This window comes from Gallinula chloropus (genome assembly GCF_964237585.1).
Source record: "Gallinula chloropus genome assembly, chromosome: 19".
In the NCBI taxonomy this organism is placed as follows: Eukaryota; Metazoa; Chordata; class Aves; order Gruiformes; family Rallidae; genus Gallinula; species Gallinula chloropus.
This window is the reverse complement of record NC_140104.1, coordinates 13303759-13330598: the sequence shown is the minus strand read 5'-3', so window position 1 is coordinate 13330598 and position 26840 is coordinate 13303759. Positions and strand designations below refer to the sequence as shown.

General features: G+C 50.1%; 1 protein-coding gene and 1 pseudogene across 2 annotated transcripts; one reads left to right on the top strand and one right to left on the bottom strand.

The window, feature by feature from the left end:
• Window positions 1–1565: 1565 nt before the first annotated feature.
• Window positions 1566–2494, top strand: LOC311199106 (olfactory receptor 14A16-like; annotated as a pseudogene). Its single transcript has one exon. The product of its transcript is annotated as an olfactory receptor 14A16-like (transcript).
• A 20906-nt stretch (window positions 2495–23400) lies between these two features.
• Window positions 23401–24324, bottom strand: LOC311199229 (olfactory receptor 14I1-like; the record flags this gene model as incomplete). The annotated part of the gene is made up of 1 exon (XM_084273293.1): window positions 23401–24324. The coding sequence occupies one exon, from the start codon at window positions 24322–24324 to the stop codon at window positions 23401–23403; it is 924 nt and encodes a 307-aa protein (XP_084129419.1).
• Window positions 24325–26840: the final 2516 nt, after the last annotated feature.

Below are 26840 nucleotides of genomic sequence, written 5' to 3'. Positions count from 1 at the left end.
TTGAGAGGTGCCCAGGGCTGTCCTTGTGAGCAGGGTCCTTGTGTCCCAGGGTCTGTGTGCTGGGGCAGGGACTCTGCTGCTGCCAGGGTCAGCACTCAGCCTGCCTGCTGGGCTTTCCACAGGGATATAGACAGCACCTCTGGGTTGAAGGAGAGACCCAGGGAAGGGCAAAGTAAGGTTCTTCTGCTGTAAGAAAGTGCTGCCTGGGTCAGCTTTGGTCCCAGCCAGAGCTGATCCTTGAGAAATGCCAAAGAGAACATTTCTCCAAAGGCAGAGTCTTAGCTTTGACTTTTCCTCCCCTGTGGGCTGTGCTGAGTGTGGTAGATGAGAACTTATTTCTCCCCTTGAGAATATGCAGTGAAAACTTGATTCTCATGAAGATGTTGGAGCCTGGGGTGAGCCCTGCACACACAGAGGTTCCCCGGGGCAGTGCCCTGATGCCAGGAGGGGTCTGCAGAGCACAGCTGAGCACAGGGTAGGTTGGATGAGGTCTGTGAGCAAAGAGCAGGAGGTGAGATGGGCAAAGAGAAGCAGCTGCAGGGACAGCTCCAGGCAGCAGAGACATTGTCAGGGAGGGAGAAGGAGCTGCTCCCAGAAATGCCCTGGCAGTGGGGATTTGGAACCTCCGTGACATCGCCTGAAGTACGGACAGTTTCACACAGAAAACCCCTGGTTTCTCCCACCCAGCACAGACTGGCACTGAGCTGACCCTCACTTCAGGACCCCCATCTGTAGGAATGAGGATTTCATGGGGCTCCTGTTGGGCTGCAGCTGCCTCCCACAATGGCACCGCTCTCCTAGGGTCTCTTGTGCCCCAGAGAGGAGCCCCATGCAGGACACATCTCGACACAGGGGCCGTGGCAATGCCACTCATCACCTGTGTGTGGGCAGCTGCACTGAGCCCTGTGTGTCCCTGGCTGGGAGCGGGGAGCTGAGATCCTCCTTTGGTGCGATGAGACTGCAGGAGGGCTTTGGAGCTCTGCCCTGCAAGACTGGATTCCTCAGCTCTCTGTGGGGTCCAGTTTCTTCTACGGGGAACAGCAGGGTGTGATCACAGAGCGGCCAGCACAGGGCAGCTGAGACCAGGGCTGATGGACAGAGCAGCTCTCCCCACTCTGCACTCAGGGGAAGGTTTCACTGGCACTGCAGCAGCAATGTCAGGGAGTTCTGACAGGAGAAACACTCCTCAGCTACAGGCAGGAGAAAACAAAAGCTCCAAAGCTCTGCTCTGCCCTTGGGTGAAACATGTTTGACAGTGCTGAAAATCTCCTTCCTATCCACAGGGGATTTAGTCTGAGATCACACCATCCTTCTATGTACTGACTGCTACAAGGCAGGACTGAGTTCTCAAGCGCCACAGCTGACCCACCTCCCAGCAGTGGCACACTCCAGCTAGGACAAAGCAAACCTCGCAAGAGGGACCTGCCAAGATTTTTCCTGAATAAAGTGAATCAATCTGAGGGTATTCCCTATGAGTCGCAAGAGGTTTTTCTCAAAGAAGAGTTCCCTAACTCCTCACTGTGCCCTTTCCTCCTTGGACAGCTCTCCACACTTGATGGCAGCAGATGTCCAACAGCAGCAGCTCCATCAGCCAGTTCCTCCTCCTGCCCTTTGCAGACACACGGGAGCTGCAGCTCCTGCACTTCTGGCTCTTCCTGGGCATCTACCTGGCTGCTCTCCTGGGCAATGGCCTCATCATCATCACCATAGCCTGTGACCACCACCTCCACACCCCCATGTACTTCTTCCTCCTCAACCTCTCTGTACTTGACCTTGGCTGCATCTCCACCACTGTTCCCAAATCCATGGCCAATTCCTTGTGGGACACCAGGGCCATTTCCTACACAGGATGTGTGGCTCAACTCTTTTTCTTTGTATTTTTGATTGTCACGGAGTACTTTCTTCTCACCATCATGGCCTATGACCGCTACGTTGCCATCTGCCACCCCCTGCACTATGGGACCCTCCTGGGCAGCAGAGCTTGTGTCCACATGGCAGCAGCTGCCTGGGCCACTGGGTTTCTCCATGCTGTGCTGCACACAGCCAATACATTTTCCCTGCCCCTCTGCCATGGCAAAGCTGTTGACCAGTTCTTCTGTGAAATCCCCCAGATCCTCAAGCTCTCCTGCTCAGTTGCCTTCCTTAGGGAAATTGGACTCATTGTGGTCAGTGTCTGTTTATGTTTTGGGTGTTTTGTGTTCATTGTGGTGTCCTATGTGCAGATCTTCAGGGCTGTGCTGAGGATCCCCTCACAGCAGGGACGGCACAAAGCCTTTTCCACCTGCCTCCCTCACCTGGCCGTGGTCTCTCTCTTTTTTTTAGTACTGCCGATTTTTCCTACCTGAAACCCCCCTCCACCTCCTCCCTAATTCTGGACTTGGTAGTGGCATTTCTTTACACAGTGGTTCCACCAGCAGTGAACCCTCTCATCTACAGCATGAGGAACCAGGAGCTCAAGGATTCTGTGTGGAAACTGATGACTGGATGTTTCTAAGCAGCAACAAACTGCTCATCTTCTGCTGACAATGTAACTCATTACGACCAGAATGAGGTTTTGTGTTTTTTTCCTTTTCTTTTGTCTGTCATGTAATAGCATATTTGAGATAATGTGTAATGATGAGCTGGGCTCTGTGTACATTGTGTCTGTTTTCAAAGGGCCACGATTTTTCTGTCTTTTTTCTTTTTTTCCTCCCTTACATTTATAAAAATTTTTCAAGCATATCTTCTCAGCTGAGTCATTGGACTACTTCTCTGGCATGGCAATGCTTCCCCACCATGATAGACCAGGGTTTTCCAGGATTGGAACTGATGGCAGCTGAAGAAATACTCTCCTTCCCCTGTACCTGCATTACCTCCAGTCTGTCTGATCTCCATCATCATTCAGGTGTTTCCACCTCTCCTGATGACACGGCCATGCCGAAGGGCATCTTTTCAGCAGACTAGGTGGATGTATGCACTTTACTTTGGTCACAGGATTCCAGCTCCACTTGCTCTTTGGTCATTCAAATGCCATTCAGGTCTCTGGTTTCTGCTTGGAAAATATCCCGTCTTTCAGAAGTCTAATGAACTGTTCTGTCAGAAGGTCAGTGTGTTGGTAAATGACCTTTCTAAATCTCCTCTGAAAGCTGACCCCCTTCACACCCTGTTTGGCCTTAGCAGGCAGCTGAGGAGGGAGATTTTATGGTTATTAAACTGTGTCATGTTGAACTGCTGTTTGTTGTCAGAGAAATCTGTCCATGCCTGTGAGCACAGATGATGGGAGGAAAAGTGTTGGGAGTCTCAGGAGGCAAGTGAGGGAGCTGCTGGTTTTGGGAAAGAGCAAAGTTCTCCAGACAGGATTGGATCTCAAGAGACTGCTTTTCCTGCCTGTCCAGATCTCCTTAGGAGACGATATCCATCCCAGAATGGTGCTATAACTCCTTATATCTACTGAGCCATGACAGAAAATACCTGTGAAGTTGAAATATCCTCTGTTGTAACATTCCTTTGATCTATTCATTATTAAAACGTAACTAAAATTCAGGTAGTTGTAGAAGTCCTGGGTTCTTTAATGAAAATGACTTGAAGAGAAACGCTTGACATCGTCCAGGCATTTTTTCCCCCTCTATCTCATCAGTGTTTCCCTTCCTATTTGAGAGTTCATCGCCACTCCTTCAGGCCAGGGAGCCCCACACTGGGACTGACAGCTCCAGAGATGTCCACACCAGCGCTGAGTCCAGATGCACAATAATGATCTGTGTGGCCACGCTCTTCCAGGTGCAGCCCAACGTGCTCAGGGCCAGATCCCTGTTCAGCACCTCTGCCTGCTACGGCATCCCCTGCAATGACCAAATTCTTCCCCTAGCAGCCTGTTCTCCACCCCTCATGTCTCAGCCTTGATGTGCAGACCTCACAGCTCAGAGCTGTCCTGAAGCTGGACAGTCCCCAAAACCTTACGTACCCCACATATGTCACCAAAACACCACCCTAAAGCCCTCCTATGCTTCCTTTTGGCAATCATGGGTGCCCCCCTATGCTTTAACCAGCCCCACAGCCTACACTTAACCTTTCAAAGCAACCCTGATGTCTCCCTAACACCCCCCTTATCGCCCTCAAACCACCTTTTACCCCACATACCACCCCATTACTTCTATTGCTGCTCCCAGGGTCCCTCACACACACATGGGTACCCCCCCTCCCTCCCCAGGCCTATCTTAATCTCCCAGCCCCCCTAGGTGTCCCCCAACACCCCCATACACTCCATGAAATGTGAATGCTGATATAGCTGGAAAGTATAGCACCATATTACTCCCCTAAACCTCCCCTTTTCCCATCCAAATCCCCCCATATCCACCCCCAGTTCCCCCCTACAACATCCCCATGCCCCCTCCCAAAACCCATGGGTGCCTCCCCAACCCCTTAAGCCCTCCCCCAGCCCATCCCTAAACATCTCATCACCCCTGGCTGCCAGCCACCATCCCCCATAATGCCCACAGATGACCCCTTCTCCCCCCAAATTCTCCAATATTCCCCCAGAACCCCTCTATGCCATCCAACACCCTCCCCCAAATGCCAATGGATTCCCCCACAACCATATAAGCCCCCAAAGCCCAACCTTACCCACCCAGTACCCTCTTTACCCCCCAGCCTCATATTACTCCCCCAAACCCATGCCTTTTACTTTCCAAATACATACATATCTCTTTCAACCTGTTAAATGTCCAGCAGTACGTCCCAAGCAAAAGGTGTGAGGGATGACGGATGTTCCTGGCCTGAAACCTCCCCAGGTAGCACACTAGGAGCAACAGTAATCTTTGGACATTCCCAGCCATGAGAAAGGTCTTAACAGTTCTTGATGTCATTTTCTGGGTTTTCCATAGGCCAACATTGAACATCCTGAATGTCCAGCAATAGAGTCCCAGGTTCTTTACCACCTCTTGCACTCAATTTGTTAGAGGCACCACAAGTTGGAGAGCCATAGGCAAGCACATGTGAATGGTTAACAAAATGGAACTTCCCTTCAAACAGACCTTGAGAAACTCTGAGATTGGATGAACAGGAATATCAAGAAGGTTTCCAACCAGAAGAGATCTTCTTCTTCTGACCTTATTTTAGTTGGGCTGAAATTAATTTTCATAGTCGTGGCTCCCATATTTTGTGGTTTGGATTTGTAAGCCAAAAAGTCTAAATAAATGTGTTTGTTCCTTGCTGAGCAGGGCTTGCACAGCATCAAGTGCTTTTGTCTAATTCTGCTCCAGAAATGAGTCAGCTGGGAGTGCACAAGTGCCTGGAAGGGGACAGAACAGGCCCAGCTGACCGTAACTGAACAACGGGATTATCCACACTGTATGACTGCAGGAGTGAACACACCATTGTTTTGTACATGTTGTTGTCTACAAAGGTGGCCTGGTTTTGTCCAGGATAGACTGAATTTTCTGTCTAGCAGAGGATGGACTGCCATGTTTTGGAGTTGGGATGAGAGCAGTGCTGATAACACAGGGATGGTTTAGTTGTGTCCAACCAGTCACAGACTTTTCAGCTTTTCATGCTGCCCTGCTAACGAGAAGGCGGGGGGCACTCAGGGAGCTGGGAAGGAACACAGCCAGGACAGGTGACCCAAACTAGCCAAAGAGGGTCTTCCATGTCAATTACATCATGCTCAGCAGATGACGAGAGGCTGGTGGGAGGAGGAGGGTACCCCTCCAGGACACGTGGTTTTGTGTACTGTCTAGGTTCAGGACAGCTCTGAGCTGTAGAGCCCGAGCTGTGCAGTTCAGTGAGAACCTGCTTTGTGCATCACCAGTTCTGTAGATTTTACTACCAAGTCCTATTGTTGTTGTTTCTCTCTCTACTGTCCCAGTAAAATCTCCTTATCCCAACTCAAGAGGTTTGGGTTTCTTTTTGTTTCCTTTTCCCTCCCTTCCCCCCACTGCAATCTGCAACCACATCCTCTTAGACAGTGAGTGGCTGTGTGGTGCTTCCCTCTCAGCTGGGGTAAAACCACAACAACAGGTTCCAGCACAACACCAAATCTGCAGCTTTGAAGGTCAGAGGCAGTGACACCCGAGTGTCTTTAGCCTAGGAAATGGAGGCTGAGGGAAAGCCCACTTTGTGCTATGAGGAAAGAACATAAAAAAAGAAGTCCATGTGAAACTGTGGCTTTAAAAGTCAAAGAGGATGTGAGGATAAAGAAATGTCATTCTGAGGCTAGTGCTGTGGTGTTAAAAGTCCCTCAGAGGAGGTGTGGATGAGCTGGTAGATTTGTGTTGTGAGAACAGCTGTCAAGAAAGGAGAGACAACAGTACAGGCAGGGACATCATGGTGTGAGATCCAAGTCGGAAAGGGTGTTGGGTGTCTGCAGGGAAACAGGCACAGGCGTGGGACAGTGTGGGATGGGCTGTGGTGCAGACGGCCAAGGGTGCCAGACAGGCAGAAAGGGCCTGAGAGAAACGAGGTCTTTAGCCACTTGGCTATGGCTGATGTCCCTGCCACAGAGGCCTTAGGGAAGACACATTGTCCTCATGGCCATGGAGCATCATTGCCTCCTTGCACGTGACCCAGAGAAGGCCACCATGTGTCATACCCCTCTTCTTCCTTTGGTGTCACACTCCCTACATCCCAAAGAAGAGCCCTGAGACACAGGTGAGGGTCAGGATCTCCCTGCCCAGGGTCTGGGCATCAGCTCTTGGCATTTCTGATTCACCAGACCAAGCCAGGGTGTCCTCAGCATCAGAGCTGCCTGAGCTTTGCCTGGGTTTGAACTCATGGCCTCCAGTTGTCTGCTCTAATGAGCCCATGGGGAGTCTTTGTCAGGAATGGCTCCCAGTGGTGCCTGTTAATGCTTCAAGGTACTTTGGGCATTACTCCTGACTGAACTTCTGGAGAGGTTTCTTCACTCTTCTCTTGGTAGCTGAGTTCTGTGGACTTAGAAGAAAAAGTACCATGGGGCTAATTAGCATCCAGAAAGCCCTTAAAGCGTGTCTCTTTAACTCATTTTCATTAAAAAACTCAGAAATTCTACAACTACTTAGATTTTAGTATAGGTCCTAAGGAGATCTTGCCAGGCAGGAAAAGCAGTCTTTTGAGATCCAGCCCTGCATGGAGAACCTTGCTCTTCCCTGACACGCGGAAAACACACTTTACAACTTAGAAAGTTATAAAGAAGGTATGTTTAATCGCCGGCGGACGCACGGGGGATAGCTCCTCCAAAGACGTGCGTGCCCGATACAGTAACGCACTCATATTTATACCGCAAATTGTTACAAAATTCATAAGGTCGCCCCACCCGCCTATACATATGCATGGCCTGTCCCGCTTCGTATTAAAATGAGCATTTCCATAGTCTCCTCCTAGTGGCGCAGGCGCAGTGTCTTTTGAGGGTGGTCGTCGGGGGTCCCAAGATGAAGGCTCAAAGTCTTCCTCAGAAATAAACTTTTCACCTTTCTTCTTGACGCATGCGTACTAGGCAAGCTGGGCTTTTATCTAAGCAGGGGGTAACACCAGGCACCCGTTATCTAAGCAGGGGGTAACACCAGGCGCCACCAGTCCTTGGGAGTTTCCCGTTATCTAAGCAGGCCATCCATGGAATAAAGGGTGTGACATTCCTACTGGCCAGACCCTCAACCATTTAATTCTATAACAAACATTCCTATAACCTTCCTATAACCTAACATTCCTATATAACATAACATTCCTATAACTTTCCCCGTTTCATCCCCAAGCCCAGCAGTTCCCTCACTGACCTCCTGGGACTCCCAACACTTTTCCTCCCATCCTCTGTGCTCAAAGGCACAGACAGATTTCCCTGACAACAAACAGCAGTTAAACATGACACAGTTTAATAACCATGAAATTTCTCTCCTCAGCTGCTGCTACGGCCAAGTAGCATGTGAAGGGGGTCAGCTTTCAGAGGAGATTCTCTCCCAGAGCTGTTTTGATCAGATACACAGAAAGGTTTCTTATTCACACACAGAACTTCTGACAGAACAGTTCATTAGACTTCTGAAAGATGGGACATTTTCCAACACTCGGAAGCTCAAAGCAGCAACAGCTGGATGACCAAATAGCAAGTGGAGGTGGAAACTTGTACGCAATGTGAAGGTAAAAGTCCAGCCATTCTGCTGAAAGAATGTCCTTAGCATGGCCGTATCATCAGGAGAGGTGGAAACACCTGAATGATGAGGGAGATGAAAAAGTTTGACTGGTGGTAAGACAGGTACAGGTGAAGGTGAACATTTCTTCTGCTGCCATGGGTGCCAATCCTGGCAATTCCCATTCTGTCAAGGAGGGAAGGCATTGTCATTTCAGACAAATAGTCGAGTGATTCAGCTGATTAAAATGTGTTTGTAAAATGTTTATAAATATCAGGTGAACAAAAAAAAAAAGAAAGAAAAATTGTGGTCCTTTGCAAGCAGACATGATGCAAAAGAGCACAGTCCGTCATTGCGCAGTGTCTGGGTCATAGGAGACTGGGAGTTACTGAATTAGGAATCGGATGAACTTGGATCATATTACCATAGTTCAGACAAGCTAAAAGAGCTTGTCCAAACTATGATAAAAATAACAACTAAAATATGTGCTAAATACAGAGTTATCCCAGTGTGAGTTTCATGGCCAGCAATTTGCAGAAGAAGATGAGCAGTTTATTGCTGCATAGAAACATCCAGTCATCAGTTTCCACATGGCATCCTTGAGCTCCTGGTTCCTCATGCTGTAGATGAGGGGGTTCACTGCTGGTGGAAAAGTGCAGTAAAGGAATGCTGCTACCAGGTCCAAAAACAGAGAGGAGACGGAGGGGGGCTTCAGGTAGGTAAGCAGGGCAGTGATGACAAACAGGGAAACAACAGCCAGGTGAGGGAGGCAGGTGGAAAAGGCTTTGTGCCGTCCCTGCTCCGAGGGGATCCTCAGCACAGCCCTGAAGATCTGCACATAGGACACCACAATGAACACAAAACACACAAAAACTAAACACACATTGAACACAATGACTCCAGTTTCCCTGAGGTAGACATCTGAGCAGGAGAGCTTGAAGATCTGGGGGATTTCACAGAAGAACTGGTCAACAGCTTTGCCATGGCAGTGGGGCAGTGAAAATGTACTGGCTGTGTGCAGCACAGAATAGAGAAACCCAGTGGCCCAGGCAGCTGCTGCCATGTGGACACAAGCTCTGCTGCCCAGGAGGGTCCCGTAGTGCAGGGGGTGGCAGATGGCAACGTAGCGGTCATAGGCCATGACAGTGAGAAGAGAGGCCTCTGTGACGATCAAAAATACAAAGAAAAAGAGTTGAGCCAGACATCCTGTGTAGGAAATGGCCCTGGTGTCCCACAAGGAATTGGCCATAGATTTGGGAACAGAGATGGAGATGAAGCCAAAGTCAGTAATAGAGAGGTTGAGGAGGAAGAAGTACATAGGGGTGTGGAGGTGGTGGTCATAGACTATGGTGATGATGATGAGGCCATTGCCCAGGAGAGCAGCCAGGTAGATGCCCAGGAAGAGTCAGAAGTGCAGGAGCTGCATCTCCCGTGTGTCTGCAAAGGCCAGGAGGAGGAACTGGCTGATGGAGCTGCTGTTGGACATCTGCTGCTGTCAACTGTGGAGACCTGTTAGAGCATGAAAAGGCACAGTGAGAAGTTAGGGAACTCTTTTTGTGGAGAAACTCTTCCTATTGACTTTGAGTCTCTTTATTCAGGAAGACGTTTGGCAGGTCCCTTTTGGGAGGTCTGTTTTGTGCTGACTTTAGCCACTGCTGGGAGAAAGATCAATTGTGGGAATGAGCACTGTCACTCCAATTTCACCTGAGGGCAGAGCAGAGCTTTGGAGCCATAGATTGATGTCCTGAAGTGAGGGTCAGCTCAGTGCCAGCCCCAAAAATGGACGTGCCCAGAGCTGCAGGTTATGGTGGGACAAAGGCAGCAAGGACAGGAGGGGAAACAGGAAGAATTGCTGCAGCCAAGGCTGGAAGGACAGTGACAGACAGATAGGCACTCAGGGGTTTCTCCTCACTGGGGTTTGGGCTGCAAAGGAGAATATTCAGCGTGAAACCCTAGTTGCACTGTAGGTGCAGAGCCTCTGCTGGGTAGCAGAAACCTTGGGGTCACCTTAGGAAAGTGTCTGCAGTGTGAGGTAATGTTAGGGTGTTACCAAATCCCCACTGCCAGGGCATTTCTGGGAGCAGCTCCTTCTCCCTCCCTGACAATGTCTCTGCTGCCTGAAGCTGTCCCTGCAGCTGCTTCTCTCTGTCCATGTCACCTCCCAGTCTGTGCTCACAGACCTCATCCAACCTGATCTGCGCTCAGCTTTGCTCTGCAGACCCCTCCTGGCATCAGGGCACTGCCGCGGGGAAACTCAGGGCTCAGGTGATCCTACAATGTCTTAATGAGAATCAAGTTTTCATTCATATATTTAACAGGAGAAAGCCCACAGGAGAGGAAAAAGTCAAAGCAAAGACTCAGCCGTGCAGGAAAATTTTTCCTTGATGTTGTTCTTCAAAGTCCCTTTGGAATTTCTCAAGGATCAGTTGGAGCTGGGAGCAAAGCTGACCCAGGCAGCATTATCTTTAAAGCAGAAGGACCTTACGTTGCTCTTCCCTGGGTCACTCACTCAACCCACAGCTGCTGTCTCTATCCCTGTGGAAAGCCCATAAACCAGGCTGAGTGCTGAACCTGCCACAGCACACAGCCCCCAGGGTGCATGCACCCTGCTCACAAGGACAGCCCTGGGCACCCCTGGGTGCACGCGCTGCTTCACACCTCTGCAGCCATGCCCAGGAGAAGACAGCTGTCCTGCCCTGTCCCTCTGATGGGGCAGAAGGGCATCCTTTCCATGCAGCACTTTCTGGTCCTAGAGAGAACCTGTCCTCCTGACAAACCCCACACACTGCCCCATGTCCCAGCTTTAGGAGATCCCTCCAGGAACAGAACCTGCATTGCCCTGCACCCACAGACATACCAGAGAGAGTGCTGTGGGAATTTCTCCTCCAGTGAGCTCTCAGCATCCATCAGCTCTCTCAGCCTCACAGGTCTCCCCTCGGTGCCTCCAGGCAGTGTCCCCAGCCCTGTGTGCTTGGCAGAGGAGCCGCTCCTGGGCACAGCTGTCTCTCTGCAGCACTGCTGGATTGTCATAGCTCACTCCATCCTAGTATCCCAGCCCAGCTCAGCAGGAGAAGAGCAGTTCTTCTAGGCTCCCTCCTGGTGCCTCATGGGGATTGCTCTATGATCTCATCTCTGATATTCCCTCCCTCAGCTGGGAGAAATCCTTCTGCCCAGCAGAGTCCTTTCTCCTGATCCAACCAGAGCTGGACAGGACAAACACCATTCCGTGTCTCTGCATGCGACAGGACCCCCAGGCAGGGACAGGGAGGGGACTCTTTCCCCCTGTGAAAGGAAGGGAGAAATGAGGGAAACCTATGAACTTTGGAAGAAGGGGCAGCTGACTTGGGATGACTATAGGAATATAGCAAGATCATGTAGGGAGAAAGTCAGAAGGGTTAAAGCCCAACTGGAACTCAGAGTGGCCAGTTTTAAAAAGAAAATAAACAACCCTTCTAGAAATATATTACCAATGATGGAGGGTCAAGGAGAATCTCCAGGCCTTCCTGGATGTAGTTGGAACATTTGTGACAAGGGATGAGGACAAGGCTGAGGTACTCAACTCCTCTTTCCCCTCAGTCTTCTAGTGAAGTATGATCTTCCCTGTGTATTCAGGCTCATGAGATGGCTGATGGGGAAGGAGAGCAGAACAAAGCTCACATGACCAGTGTGGAAATCATTAGTGACCTACTCGGATAGTTAAACAGCCACAAGTCAATGACTCTGAATGGGATCCACCCCAGAGCAGTGAGAGAACTGTCAGATGTTCTTGCCAAACCACTTTCCATCATCTCCCATCAATCCTGGCAGACTGGGGAAGTTGCACTCGACTGGAGGCTGGCAGAAGTGACACCCACAGACAAGAAGTGCCAGAAGGAGGATCCAGGGAGCTACAGGCCTGTCAGCCTGACCTCAGTCCCAGGGCAGATCATGGAGCGGGTCATCTTGGGAGCTGTCATGCAGCTCCTGTGTGATGGCCAGGGGATCAGGCCCAGACAACATGGGTTTACAGAAGGCAGATCCTGTCAAACTCACTTGATCACCTTCTACAACAAGGTGACCCACTGAATGGACAAGGGGAAGGCTGTGGACGTGTCTGCCAGGACTTCAGGAAAGCCTTTGACACGGTTTCTCACAGCATTCTGACTGAGAAACTGGCTGCCACTGGCCTGGACAGGTGTCTGAACATTGGACGATGACCAATGTCACTCTGGTCTGACTACAGGCCAGTCAGCCTCACCTCTGTCCCTGGAAAGGGGATGAAACAGCTTTTTCTGGATGCCATCTCCAAGCAGTTGGAAGAGAAGAAGGTCATGAGGAGGAGTCAGCATGGATTCACCAAGGGGAGGTCGTGCTTGACCAGTCTCATAGCCTTCTATGACGTCATCATCATCTGGGTAAATTGTCCTAGTGGGTGACAGGTTGGCCATGAGCCAGCAGTGTGGGACACAAGGGGAAATGGGCAGCCTCTTCTCAGTGTCTCTGGGGACAGGACAAGGGGCAACGGCCTCAAGTTTGAGCACAGGGACTTCCACACCAATCTGGGGAAGAACTTCTTCCTAGTTAGGGGAACCCTGGGACAGGCTGCCCAGGTGGGTGTGGAGTCTCCTTCTCTGGACATATTCCAGCCCCATCTGGACACCGACCTGTGTGCCCTGTCCTAGGGACCCTGCTTTGGCAGGGGGTTGGACTCCATGGGCTCTGGAGGTCCCTTCCAACCCCTGTGATTCTGTGACTTAGTGATTCTGTGAGTCTGTGATTCTGTGTAAAGTGTTGTGCTTCTGGGATGTTTGGTGTGCTGGGAAAGGCTACTGATCCAATGCTCGTCCTTAAATTTGACATTAAAAAACAAGAGAACTTTTTTTTTTTATCCTGAATGATTTTATTTGGAAAATATTATTGGCAACTTATTATTCTTGTATAGCCATCTTGAGTAACTTCGGTCTTTCTTGGCCAATTATGACGCAAATCTGGTGTTCCTTTGGTCCCTTGGCCCAATGCTGACCAACTCTCATCACGCTTTGGCTCCTTGGGCCAATATAGACAAAAATCTTGAATAACTTTGGTGTTTTGTGGCCAATTTTGACCCAAATCTGCAGGGTGAAGGGAGGCGACTGTGCTAACATAGGGGGGATTGTGTTCCCCCCTGTGTCACCATGGCACTGTAGCTGGTACTGGTTGGGTTAGTAGATGACACAGTGATGCAGGTGGTGAAAAAAAACCCACGGCGAGCTCAGCTCCAATTCTGCCTGGGCTCAGGGTGCCTTTCCCAGGGATCCAGCCCCTGCTTCGTCCGTCTTCCCCTTTCTGGAGGATTCCTCACCCACCCTGAGTGGGGGCATGGGCAGCTTTGCTCCAGGGGAGAAGAACTTGGTCTCCTCACCTCCTTTTTTGGACCCAGAGATGCTCTGTCCTTGGCTTCTCTGGTCACTTTGGACCCAGATCTCACCAAGCTTTGGGCCTACCAGTCCATCATGACCCAAATCTGGTCTTCCTTTGGCTTCTTCTGGTCCATTTTGACCCAAATCTGGTGTTCCTTTGTTGCCTCGGGCCAATTATGACCCAAATCTCATCAAGCTTTGCGTATCCTGGCAAAGTTTTACCCAAGTCTTGAATAGCATTGGGGTTTGGTGCCAATTTGCAACCAAATCTGCTCTTCCTTTCCCTTTTTTGCCCAAGTTTGACCCAAATCCAAAGGGTGAGGGTAGACAGCTGTGCCGATAGATGGGGAATTTGTGCCCCCTGTGTCACTGTTGTGCTACTGGTGATTGGGGTGTCACTCAAGGTGACATGGGTGGTGACCAAAAATAGTGCTTCCTCTTTTTTCCGAGTTTCTCAATAAATTTGGGCTGATTTTCCCAAGTTTCCAGGGCTTTCAATCAATTCTGGTCATTTTTTCACCCAAAATTGGGAAATTTTCCACTTTCAACCCATTTTTCACCAAAATATTTCAACTTTTCTCCAACTTTTGCCCCATTTTACCCAAATTGTCACATTATTTTACCATTTTTGCCACGTTTTCCCCAAAATTTGGCCTTTGTTTGCCTATAGTTATCACTTTTTGCCCCGAAGTTGCCATTTTTTATCTTTTTTGCACCATATATGGGCATTTTTCAACCTAAAATGGCCATTTTGATCCCAAATTGGGGACAATTTTACTTTAAATCCATTTTTGACCCAAATATTCTGACTCATTTCCCACTTTTGCCCCATTTCCCCCCAAATATTCACATTCTTTACCAATTATGTCATTTTTTTCCCCAAATATAGACTTTTATTGCCAAAATTCAGCATTTTTGCCCCAAAGTCTCTCTTTTTTACCACTTTTTGCCTCATTTCACCCACATTTGTGCAACTTTGGACTATTTTAGGGCATTTTAGGTGATTGGTCAATTGGCCAACACTGAATTGGACTGGGGAAAGCTGGAGGCCAATGGCCAAGGTTTAGGGAACAGGGCAGATATTTGGGGCCCCCATGGTGCAGCAGGGGGAGGGGGTGTGGAATGAATGGCCCCAGCAGCTAAGAAGGAAACCAACCTGCAAGGAACTGACTGATGTGTAGGTAGTTAGGGTCCGGCGGTCGGAAGATGTCATGCTGTACGGAAAGGTAGGACCCTTCCAGGACCTTTTCAGGTAGCCAATAGCGTTAAGCCTATGATGGAAGCAGGCAGAAGTGATGTCATGAATGTGAGCTATATAAGGCTGTTGTAGTCACCATTAAACGCCATTTGCTGTCCACCACATTGGTGTTTGCGTGCTGATGGCCCGAGTGGCCACAGGGTGGCTGCTGTGCCGTTACTGAACCAGGTTGCCATGCTGGGAACGGCAACAAGTGGTGCCGAAACCCGGGAAACCTTGCCTGGAATTCAGGAAACTCACTTGGAATTTGGGGAACGGCAGCCGGCGCGGCTGGACCAGCCTGGCGGAGAAAACCCGTGAGGAGGATGGAAGCCCTTACGAAGGTCGCGTTACAATTACATAAGCAATGGGGTATCGATTGTAAGGCTAAAGATTTTACTCTCGTTGTTATGAGGCTTTTACAAACTGGGGTTATTGAGCAGCCGGTGGATATTCTCCACCCTGCAGTGTGGAGTAAATGTACCAATGCCCTGGCCGAAGAGGCTATGTCTTCAGGCAAAGGGAAATACCTTTTATCATGGGGAAAAGTTGTACAGGCTTTGCAAAAAGCCTTTCAGGAACAGGACACTTGGAAAGCTGCAAGGAAATGTTTGCTGGCTACCCTGAAATTGGGAGTCGGGGCTGCCACACAAACTTTGCAGCTCCCACATGTTAACGGGACTACAGACCTTAAAGGTTCATCTGAGTGTGACATACCTCTTCAACCCTTGAACCTTGATCTGCTTTCAGAGGGACACGATCAAGAAAGATCTTTGTGGGGTGGGCTAACGGAGGTAGCCAGAAGTGCCTCCGAGATCTCAGAATCTCAGGAAATATGGCTGCCGCCATGTGCGCCCCAAGATGGCGCCGGAAGCAGAGAAGAAGGGTGGGACGAAGGCGCCTCTGGCGGGAACAAGGAGGAAATACCGCGGCTAGCTAGCTCACATGAACAGGAAAGGGAAAACAGCTTGAGCGACAGGCGGAGAATCAATCAGAACTCGCCAAGAAGGCGGGGCAGGTCGAGGGGGAGGAAACAAGGACGATGCAATCACAGATGTTTTGGGCGGGGACAGAGCCCAACAAAAAGGAGTAAGAATCCAGAAGTGGATTGGCAGTTGAGTTCTGGCTCTGAGTCAGACACTAGTCAGGGCGAGTGGCTCGTAGAAGATTCCAGCTCAGAGGAGGAGGAACCGGGAATAGATCAAATTAAAAACCTGACTTTCTCCATCAAAAGTAAAAAGGAGTCGCGAGAGGAAACACTTGGTCTCACGGATTGGAAGGAAATGCAGGATACATGCGGCGATTGGGTCTTGCGATCCGTGCTAGCATTCCCGGTCTGGGTGATGGATGGAGGAGGGAAAGCTTACTCGCCAGTAAACCCTAAGGATGTGCAAGTGATTCCTAAAGCGATCGCTGATAAGGGGCTCAATTCGGCCATGGTCTCTACCCTCATAGATAGTCTGTTTGGGGGAGACGACCTGCTCCCTTTTGACATAATGCAAATTTGTAGAATGATCTTTGGCGGGGCAGGGATGATCGTTTTTAAACAAGAATGGAGGGATAATTGTACAAGGTCACGGGCACAAGCAACTGGCAATAATCATCCTCTAGACGGTTCCAGCTTGCAGCAATTAATGGGTTCAGATCCATCAATGGTTACCTCCCAAGCACAAGCTGAGAAACTGAGAGATGCTGAGATTATGGCAACTACTCGTGCAGGCAGGGATGCTATTCGCACAGTCTCTAAAACACTTGCCAAACCATCGCCATGGATCACAATAAAGCAAAGTGAAAGCGAAAGCTTCACGCAATTTGTGGATCGCCTCCAGGCAGCAGTTAACTCGTCGGCACTGCCTCTGGAAGCAAGAGGCCCGGTCGTGGCAGAACGCTTACGTCAGCAGTGTAATTCGGCAACCAGAGAAATTCTGCGCTCACTGCCAAAAGGGGCGAGCCTTGCAGACATGATTAAGCATGTTGCAAGGGAGGAACAGCTAGTTCCACTCCAGGCAGCTGTTTGCACCACAGTAGCTGACACGGTGGCGGGTCTCAAATGCGGTCAGACTGGCCATGAAGCAGCGTGTTGCCCCCGATGTAAGAACTCAGCAGCAGCAATTCTCCCGCATCAGTGCCGGTCCAGGGGACCGTGTTGGGCCTGTGGAAAAAAGGGGCATTTTGCCAGGGATTGCAGGTGTAAACACCAGGGAAACGGGAGAGGGCGCCCGGGCCGCTCACGGCCTTCTCCCACTTGGAGTGCGAGGCGGCCCAATTACGTCAACCCCAGATGGGGTGGGGCACCCTCAAACTCGCTGCCCCCTCAAGGTATGAGCAATTATACGGCCCAACCGACACTTCAAGCAAACCTGGCTTTGCCCCCGACAATTCAAGCAAATCTGACTTTCCCTCAGGGACAGCAAAAACCCACGGACTGGACCCCAGGGTGGCCCTAGCCGTGAGGTGTGATGGTCCACCAGTGGTGTGGGGGGTCTGCTCCCTCTACTATTCTTTAGATGACACTACCATCAGTGTCCCATTTTTGATTGATACCGGAGCAGACGTTACAGTCATCCCAGAAACAAATTGGCCCCCGCACTGGAGACTGGAAGATGTCCCCATGGTGGGTGGAGTTGGAGGAGTGTCCCGAGCCCGGAAAAGTGTCCAATTAATAGTGATCACACTCCATACTGAAGGAGGGCCAGAGAAACCCATCGCCTTCTTTCCATATGTCATGTCAGGAGTCCCACCCTTGTTGGGAAGGGACGCTTTGGCCCTATTGAATGCTAAGGTGACAAATTTACCGTGAGGGCCACTGCTGCATACCCGCTTCCACCAATTAAACTGACCTGGAAGTCATCTGACCCGGTGTGGGTTGAGCAGTGGCCCCTGTCAAAGCCTCGAATGGATGCTCTTCTTGAGCTACTTGACCGTGAATTACAGCGAGGTCATATAGAGCCTTCCACCAGTCCATGGAACACTCCAGTTTTTGTAATACCTAAACGAACCAACCAAGGGTTTCGCCTCCTGCATGACCTACGTGAAGTAAATAAAAGAATTCAGCCTATGGGCCCTGTTCAAACACTGCTTCCCATGAACTCTATGATACCAAAAGGGCAACCTTGTGCTGTTCTTGACATTAAAGACTGTTTTTTCTCTATACCTTTGCATGAGGAGAACAAGGAGCGTTTTGCTTTTTCTGTCGTGTTTCCAAACAGCCAACGCCCTAACCTGTGCTTCCAGTGGAAGGTGCTGCCTGAGGGAATGATCAACTCACCTACCATCTGCCAAATCACAGTGGATCGAGCGCTGGCACCAGTACGACGCAGCGACCCAACCGCGACTATCATTCAGTACATGGATGACATCTTGATCGCTGCACCAACAGGGAGTCAAGTGGACCAGCTGGTAACAACGGTCTCTGAGACCCTAAAACTGAACGGGTTCGAAATCGCGAGCGCAAAAATTAAGAAAGGCCCATGTGTGAGTTTCTTGGGGGTGGGGATAACAAGCTCTTATGTAACCCCACCTCTAATAAAAATCCATTGGAACATCAAAACGCTCCATGATATGCAACAGTTAGTGGGATCTTTGCAATGGTTTCGCAATATCGTCCTGATCCCTCCAGAAATCATGAATCCCTTGTATGATCTCTTGAAAGGGAAACACCCTTGGGAGCAGAAAAGTCTGACAGCACATGCAAGGAACTCTCTCGACTTTATCGAGCAACAGATACCATCAAGTACGCTCAACAGATGGAACCTGGAGGTACCACTTGACCTGTATGTACATTTCACAGAGGGAGGGGGTGTAGGAGCATTAGCTCAAGGCCCCCCTGAAAAAGCCCAACCGATACAGTGGGTAGTCCTGGGGAAGCCGTCGCGTGCATTCTCAGCAGGAGTTGAGTGCCCTGGTAACCTTATCATGAAAGGCAGAAAACTCGCCCTAAGACACTTGGGCGTCGAACCAGCCAAGATATACCTACCCTTCCGCAAACAGCTCCCAGCACAGTCAGTGGCAATGTCAGAGTGTCTAGCTATAGCCCTGGTTGGATTCAGTGGGGAAATCGGGTATGCTGCAAAGCCCCCTTGGACTCAAATGCTGAAAATTGTTGACATTGACCTTCCACAAAAAGTCTTGGACCGACCCCAACAGGGACCAACGGTTTTTACAGATGCATCCTCAGCAACCTCAACAGCAGCTGCGGTATGGCAAGTAAAAGAAGAATGGCACTGCATTAAAATGACTGACTATGCACTTTCAGTACGGCAGCTAGAAGCAATGGCCATCGTACTGGCATGCGGACTGTTTCCAACAGAGCACCTTAATATAGTGACTGACTCAATGTTTGCAGCCAAGCTTTGCTTAGCCATCTCAGGACCTGGTGTGTCAACGTCTGTGATAGATTTAATGCTAGAAGAAGCACTTTCTTCCCGAGAGGGCACCATATCAGTCATCCGCATCAACAGCCACAGCCCGATAAAAGGGTTTTTCCAAACAGGCAATGACAAAGCAGACACCGCTGCAAAAGGACTATGGACGCTAAGAGACGCTCGCCAGCTGCACGAATCTCTCCATATTTGAGCTAAAGCACTAGCAAGGAGATGTGGGATCTCAGTCACGGACGCGAAACAAGTGGTAGCCACGTGCCCTCACTGCCAGAAATCACCGCTGTGGTGCAGTGGAGTCAATCCCAGAGGCCTTAAAGCCTCTGAGGTGTGGCAGACAGATTTTACGCTCTACCAGCTGCTGAAACCTCGAGCATGGCTAGCGGTAACTGTGGACACCTACAGTGGAGTAATTGTAGCTACACAACACTCTAAGGTCGACTCCAAAGCGACCATCCAGCATTGGCTAACAGCCATGGCATGGCTCGGCATTCCTAGTCAAATTAAGACAGACAATGGCTCAAACTTTGTCTCTAAATCAGTTCAGGCATTCGCTCACAAATGGGGTATCACCCTAACATACGGGATTCCGTATAACAGCACAGGTCAAGCCATAGTCGAGCGAGCAAATCAAACAGTGTTAGCGAAAGCAGAAGGATTTACAAATACCATTCCTTCAGGTGATCAAGCACGCCTGTTGGCAACTGCTCTATTAGTACTAAACCAATTCCCCAGGGGAGAGGAAGTGAATAGCCCCACTCAAAAACATTGGGCCACGCGAGCGTTAGAAGGCAGCCCACTGGTTGTAATCAGGAATGAACTAGGGGAATGGGAACAAGGGTGGAGGTTGGTCCTTATGGGACGAGGCTATGCTGCTGTGAAAAAAGATGGTAGAGTTAAATGGTGTCCACTTAAATCCATTAAGCCAGACCTCCGGAATAAAACTAATGAAAACTGTGAGTTTTTATCCACAGGATCAGATCATCGGACGCCCTTGTGACCCGTGCACCCTGGTGACAAAGGAGGACAACAAGTCGGCAAACACCCTGCTCGCACTTGGAGGTTCCACGCTGGCAGAATCCAAACAATGGCGAAGCAACCTCCGTGGGGAAGTGCAGAGATGGTTCTCTGTGTTTTTACTTTTTGGGTTTGTCGCACCAACTATGGGTCTGTATGAACATCAACCATGGGAATGGGTGCTAGGAAGATGGGAGGATCAGAAAATATTACAAAAGATCGTCACCTCAGGGCCCCCGAGCTTTGAGGTGTCCCCCCGGTGACCTAGTCCTGGGCTTTAAGAACGCAACTTATAAGTACTGTCTTTACTATCTTGTACTATCTAGTTGTCCTTAGTATGAACTACTATCCAAATTACCTCTATCCTTTACCTAGTGTGCCTTATACTGTCAGTATTACAAGCTATCAGTGTATAAGCTATCATTACTATAAGCTTTTAGTGTTGTAAGCCACTTTGCACTTTCAGTAGATCAAGTAAGCATAAAGGTGGGGGGATGCCGCAACTGAGAGACGGGACACCGCTTAATGTAAGCAAAGTGTTCGGTTTATTGCACACATACAGCAGCTTATATATTTTCTAAATGCGTCAAGCTTAGCGAGCTTTAAATTGATTGGATAATATAAAACCGTCAGAAGGCTTTTTACAGGTTACTGATGTCTTCAGGGTTAAAGGTTATCTTCACACCTCAGCTGCAGTTACACCGTCAACACAATGGAATGCTCCTCGCTTCATGATGTTTTGAGACGTCCCGTTCTTCGGGTCTCCCACAGCCTTCACAGCCTTCGCATTCTTAGTCCGACCAAGGTTATCAGATCTTGGTCGCTCGCTCCACTGTGCAATTTCGCAGCTGCAGAATCATTGTCTGCTTTTCCCACAGGGGGAGATGTAGGTAGTTAGGGTCTGGCGTTCGGAAGATGTCGTGCTGTACGGAAATCTAGGATACTGCTAGAACCCTTCTAGGACCTTCTCAGGAATATCTTAGGTAGCCAATAGTGTTAAGCCTATGATGTAAGCAGGAGGAAGTGATGTCATGAATGTAAGCTATATAAGACTGTTGCAATGACCATTAAACGCCATTTTGCTGTCCACCACATTGGTGTCTGCATGCTGATGGCCCGAGTGGCCAGAGTGTGGCTGCCGTGCCGTTACTGAACCAGGTCTCTTTGTGGACAGTTCTCCACCCATCATGTCTGAGCTGCCTTGATGAGCGGGTGTTGTGCTGGGACCTTTTGTCATGGTTTCGTCCCAAGCACCATCCACTCAGTCTCTCTAAGAGTCTATGTGGGGGGATAGGAGTCAGCATGAATGAAGGGAAAAGGCAAAGAACCCCCCCCAAACCTCATGGGTTGGGATAAGGTCAGTTTACCAGGACAGCAGACTGAGAGAAACAACAACAATAGGACTTTTTAGCAAAATATATGAAGCTGGTGGTGCACAATGCACTGTCTCACTGAACAGCTCAGGCTGTAGAGCTCACTGAACAGCTCAGGCTGTAGAGCTCAGAGCCGTCCCGAAACCAGATCATCCCAAAAACTGCGTTTGATTGACCTCAATGCTCCTCCCCATCCAACCCCCCTTTATGCTGAGTGTGATGAAGCTGCTAGGTAATATCCACTGTGGCTAGTTTGGGTCTCCTATCCTGGTTGTGTCCCCTCCCAGCTCCCTTGGTACCCACCGCGTTCTCGTTAGCAGGGCAGCATGAACAACCGAAAAGTCCTTAACTGCTTGGAAACAACTCTAAACCTTCCCTGTGTTACCAGCACTGCTCTCATCCCAACTCCCAAACACGGCATTTCACTGGCTTATAGAAAGAAAATCAACTCTCTCCTGGATGAAACCAGGCCACCTTTATAGACAACAAGTGCAGGACAATGGTGGGCTCATTCCTGTAGTCATACAGTATGGATAATCCCACTCGTCACTTATGGTCAGCTGGGCCTGTTCTGTCCCCTTCCAGGTACTTGTGCACTCCCAGGTGACTCATTTCTGGAGAAGAATGAGAGAAAAGCCCTTGATGCTGTGCAAGTCCTGCTCAGCAAGGAACAAGCACATTTAGCTAGACTTGTTTGCTTACAAATCCAACCCACAGAACTATGGGGGCTGCCAACATGAAAATTAATTCCACCCCAGCCAAAATAAGGGCAGGAGGAGAAGATCTCCTCTGGTTGGAGGTTTGTTTGAAATGAGGCTTCTTTCTGTTTCTTTCTGTTTTCTTCTTGCAGTCCCTTGCAAGTTGGTTTCCTTCTCGGCTGGGGGACACCATTCAATCCACACCCCCTCCCCCTGCTGCACCGTGGGGTCCCACCAACGACAGACACTACGTCATGAACTTCTCCAGCGTGAGCCCTTTCCCACAGGGCTTCAGCTCTTCCCCAGCTGCTCCACTGTGGGTCACCGCTATGGTGGGCAGTAGTAAATATCAATGTCTCTCAGTCCCAGTCCTCCACGGGGTCACCAGCCTCACCCCAGAAAACCTGTTCCTGAGCGAATCTCTCCGTCGCTCATCTCTGTGTCTCTGTCTCTCTCCATGGGCTGCAAGTGCTCGGACAATCCAATGTGGATCACAGCATCTCCTGTGTGTCTCCCCCTGTTCCAGCGTGGGGCCTCTCCACGGGCTGCAGATGGGTACTGGGCCTTTTCCATGGGCTCTGGGGGGACACACATTCCAACATGGCTTTCTGCAGGGACTGCAGGGGCATCTTTCTCTCCAGCACCTGGGGCGCCTCCCCCCCCTTATCCCTAGCCTTGGTGTCTGCACAGCTTGTTACACCTTCTCATTCCCTTCTATGGGGGCAAAATGCAGCTGCATGTGTTTTTTTCTCCTAAATGTGATTCCCAGAGGCACTGTGACCAGCGCTGATGGGCTCAGCCCTGGTCAGCAGCAACTCTGGCCTTGAATCAGCAGATGTTTACTCTTCAGGGCCAGCGGGGAGCTTCTGGCTGCTCCTTACAGACGCTGTTGTCTGCAGCCCCCGGTTATCTAACAGCACTCAGCTACGCAGAACTGTGACAATAATTCAGCTGATGAAAATGTTCCTGTAAATTTTTTATAGATGACAGGATAAAGAAAAATTTGTACACCTTTCAAGGGAGACATGATGGAAAGAGAGCACAGCTCATCCTTACAAAGTGTCTGGGTCACACAAGAACAGGAGATACTGCATTAGGAATGAGGTGAACATTGACCATGTTATTATAGTTTAGACAAAATAGAAGGAAAAAACATCTAACAATTAAAACCCCTACTAAATACAGACTGGTCCCAACATGAGTAACATTGGCAGTGATATACAGAAATACATGAGCAGTTTGGTGCTGCTTAGAAACAACCAGTTTTCAGTTTCCACACGGCATCCTTGAGCTCCTGGTTCCTCATGCTGTAGATGAGGGGGTTCACTGCTGGTGGAAAAGTGCAGTAAAGGAATGCTGCTACCAGGTCCAGAAATAGGGAGGAGATGGAGGGGGGCTTAAGGTGGGCAAACAAACCAGTGCTGAAAAACAGGGAGACCACGGCCAGGTGAGGGAGGCAGGTGGAAAAGGCTTTGTGCCGTCCCTGCTGCGAGGGGATCCTCAGCACAGCCCTGAAGATCTGCACATAGGACACCACAATGAACACAAAACAACCAAAAGCTAAACAGACACCAACCACAATGAGTCCAGTTTCCCTGAGGTAGGCATCTGAGCAGCAGAGCTTGAGGATCTGGGGGATTTCACAGAAGAACTGGTCAACAGCATTGCCATGGCAGAGGGGCACTGAAAATGTACTGGCTGTGTGCAGCACAGCATTGAGAAACCCACTGCCCCAGGCAGCTGCTGCCATGTGGACACAAGCTCTGCTGCCCAGGAGGGTCCCGTAGTGCAGGGGGTGGCAGATGGCAACGTAGCGGTCATAGGCCATGACAGTGAGAACAGAGGCCTCTGTGACAATCAAAAATACAAAGAAAAAGAGTTGGGCCACACATCCTTTGTAGGAAATGGCCCTTGTGTTCCACAAGGAATTGGCCATGGATTTGAGAACAGTGGTGGAGATGTAGCCAATGTCATTAACAGCGAGGTTGAGGAGGAAGAAGTACATAGGGGTGTGGAGGTGGTGGTCACAGACTATGGTGATGATGATGAGGCCATTGCCCAGGAGAGCAGCCAGGTAGATGCCCAGGAAGAGCCAGAAGTGCAGGAGCTGCATCTCCCATGTGTCTGCAAAGGCCAGGAGGAGGAACTGGCTGATGGAGATGCTGTTGGACATCTGCTGCTGTCAAGTGTGGAGACCTGTCCAAGGAAGAAAAGGTAGTGAGTTGTTAGGGTACTATTCTTTAAAGAAAACCTATTTCAATGTAAACTGGATGAGGGATTCAGGAGGACTTCTGGCAGGTCCCTTTTGGGAAGTGTGGTTTGTGCTGGTTAGATCATGACACTGCTGGGAAGACGGTCAGCTGGGAGGTCCTAAGGCTGGAATGGGTGGGACAGAGAGAAATTCACTCAGGGGCTTCTCCTTACTGGGGGTCAGGCTGACAAGGACAAGACTAGGCATAAAACCTGTAGTTTGGATGCAGAGTCTGTGCTGGGTGTCAGAAACAGGGGGTTGTTTTGGGAAAGGGTCAGCACTGCAGGGGATGTCAGGGAGGTAAAAATCCCCACTCCCACGACATTTCTGGAAGCAGCTCCTTCTGTTTCTGCTGCTTTGAGCTGTCCCTGGAGCTGCTTCTCTTTGCCCATGTCACCTCTCTCTCTGTGCTCACAGACCTCATCCAACCTGCCCTGCACTCAGCTCTGCTCTGCAGACCTCTCCTGGCACTGCCCCAAGGAACCTCTCTGTGTGCAGGGACCAGGGGAAGCTCAAATATCTTCATGAGAATCTGGTTTTCATTGCATATTCTTGAGGGGAGAAATCAGTTCTAATATACCACAGTCAACACAGCCCACAGGAGAGGAAAAGAAAAGCAAAGACTCTGCCTACAGGAAAATGATTCCTTGATGTTCTTCAAATTCCCTTTGGAATTTCTCAAGGATCAGTTGGAGCTGGGAGCAAAGCTGACCCAGGCAGCACTGCCTTACTGCAGAAGGACCTTACACTGCTCTTCCCTTGGTCACTCCTTCAAGCCACAGCTGCTGTCTATATCTCTGTGAAAAGCCCACAAGCCAGGCTGAGTGCTGACCCTGGCAGCAGCAGAGTCCCTGCCCCAGCACACAGCCCCCAGGGCGCAGGGACCTGCTCACAAGGACAGCCCTGGGCACCCCTGGATGCACACACTGCTTCACACCTCTGCAACCATGCCCAGGAGAAGACAGCTGTCCTGCCCTGTCCCTCTGATGGGGGAGAAGGGCATCCCTTCCAGGCAGCACTTTCTGGTCCTGCTGAGAACCTGTCCTCCTGACAGACCCCACACACTGCCTCATGTCCCAGCTTTAGGAGATCCCTCCAGGAACAGAACCTGCATTGCCCTGCACCCACAAACATACCAGGGAGAGGCTGTGGAGATTTCTCCTCCAGTGATCTCTCAGCTTCCATCAGCTCTCTCAGCCTCACAGATCTCCCCTTGGTGCCTACAGGCAGTGTCCCCAGCCCTGTGTGCTTGGCAGAGGAGCTGCTCCTGGGCAGAGCTGTCTCTCTGCAGTGCTGCTGGGTTGCCATGAGCTCCCTTCATCCCAGGAGCTCAGCCCAGCTCTGCAGGACAAGACCAGTTCTTCTAGGCTCCCTCTGGTGTCTCAGGCCTCATGGGGATTGTTCTATGATCTCATCTCTGCTGTTCAGATGGGGAGAAATCCCTGTGTCCATCAGAGTACTTTCTCCTGATCAAACCAGAGCTGGGCGGGACAATCACCTTTCCTTGTCTCCCCATGATACAGGGTCCTCAGACAGGGAAAGGGACAACTGACTTTCCCCCTGTGAAAGGAAGGGGTTTAGGTGAGCATTTGGGCATTTCTTGGTGTTTCACAAGAACAAAATCAGGAAAAACAAATCTACAAAGCTCTGCTCTGCAGTTGGGGGAAGTGGGAACCACCATCCAGAAAAGATCATATATGTCAAAAAAGACAGACCTTCTGCTGCCACGACAAACAGACACCTTGAGAGCTCACATCAGAGCCCCAGACAGCCAGTGGCACCCTCAGACAGCAGGAAATGCACCTCCCAAAAAGGACCTTCCCAATGTCTAATAGAACAGGGAGAGTCAATCCTTGGGTCTCCAGTGAGAACGTTTTGCTCAGGGAAGAGTGCCCCAAGTTCTCACTGCCTTGTTCTCCTTGCAGAGGGCTCCATGCAAAGAGGCAGAGAATGTCCAACAGCAGCTTCATTCCCCACTTCCTCCTCCTGGCCTTGGCAGACACACGGGAGCTGCAGTGGGTTTCTCAGTGCTGTGCTGCACACGGCCAATACATGTTCCCTACCCCTTTGCAAGGGCAATGCTGTTGGCCAGTTCTTCTTTGCAGTCCCCTAGATCCTCAGCCTCTCATGCTCAGATGCCTACCCCTGGGAGACTGGCATCCTTCTATTTAGTGCCTGTTTACTTTTGGGGTGTTTTGTGGGCTACCTGGGGAGGTTTAAGGTCCGGATTGTCTTTTGGCCCTTGCACCTTTTTTTGGGAGCTACTGCTGGACATTTACAGTTTCCTGGATGGAAACTGGTAGAGCCCAAAAATGACATCAGGCAATGTTAGGACTATTCCCTTGGCAAGGATTGCTTTGAGCCCCAAGGTTCTGGTGCTTCTCATCCGATACCTGAGGAGTTTTCATGCCAGTAACATTTTTCAGCCCTTGCACCTT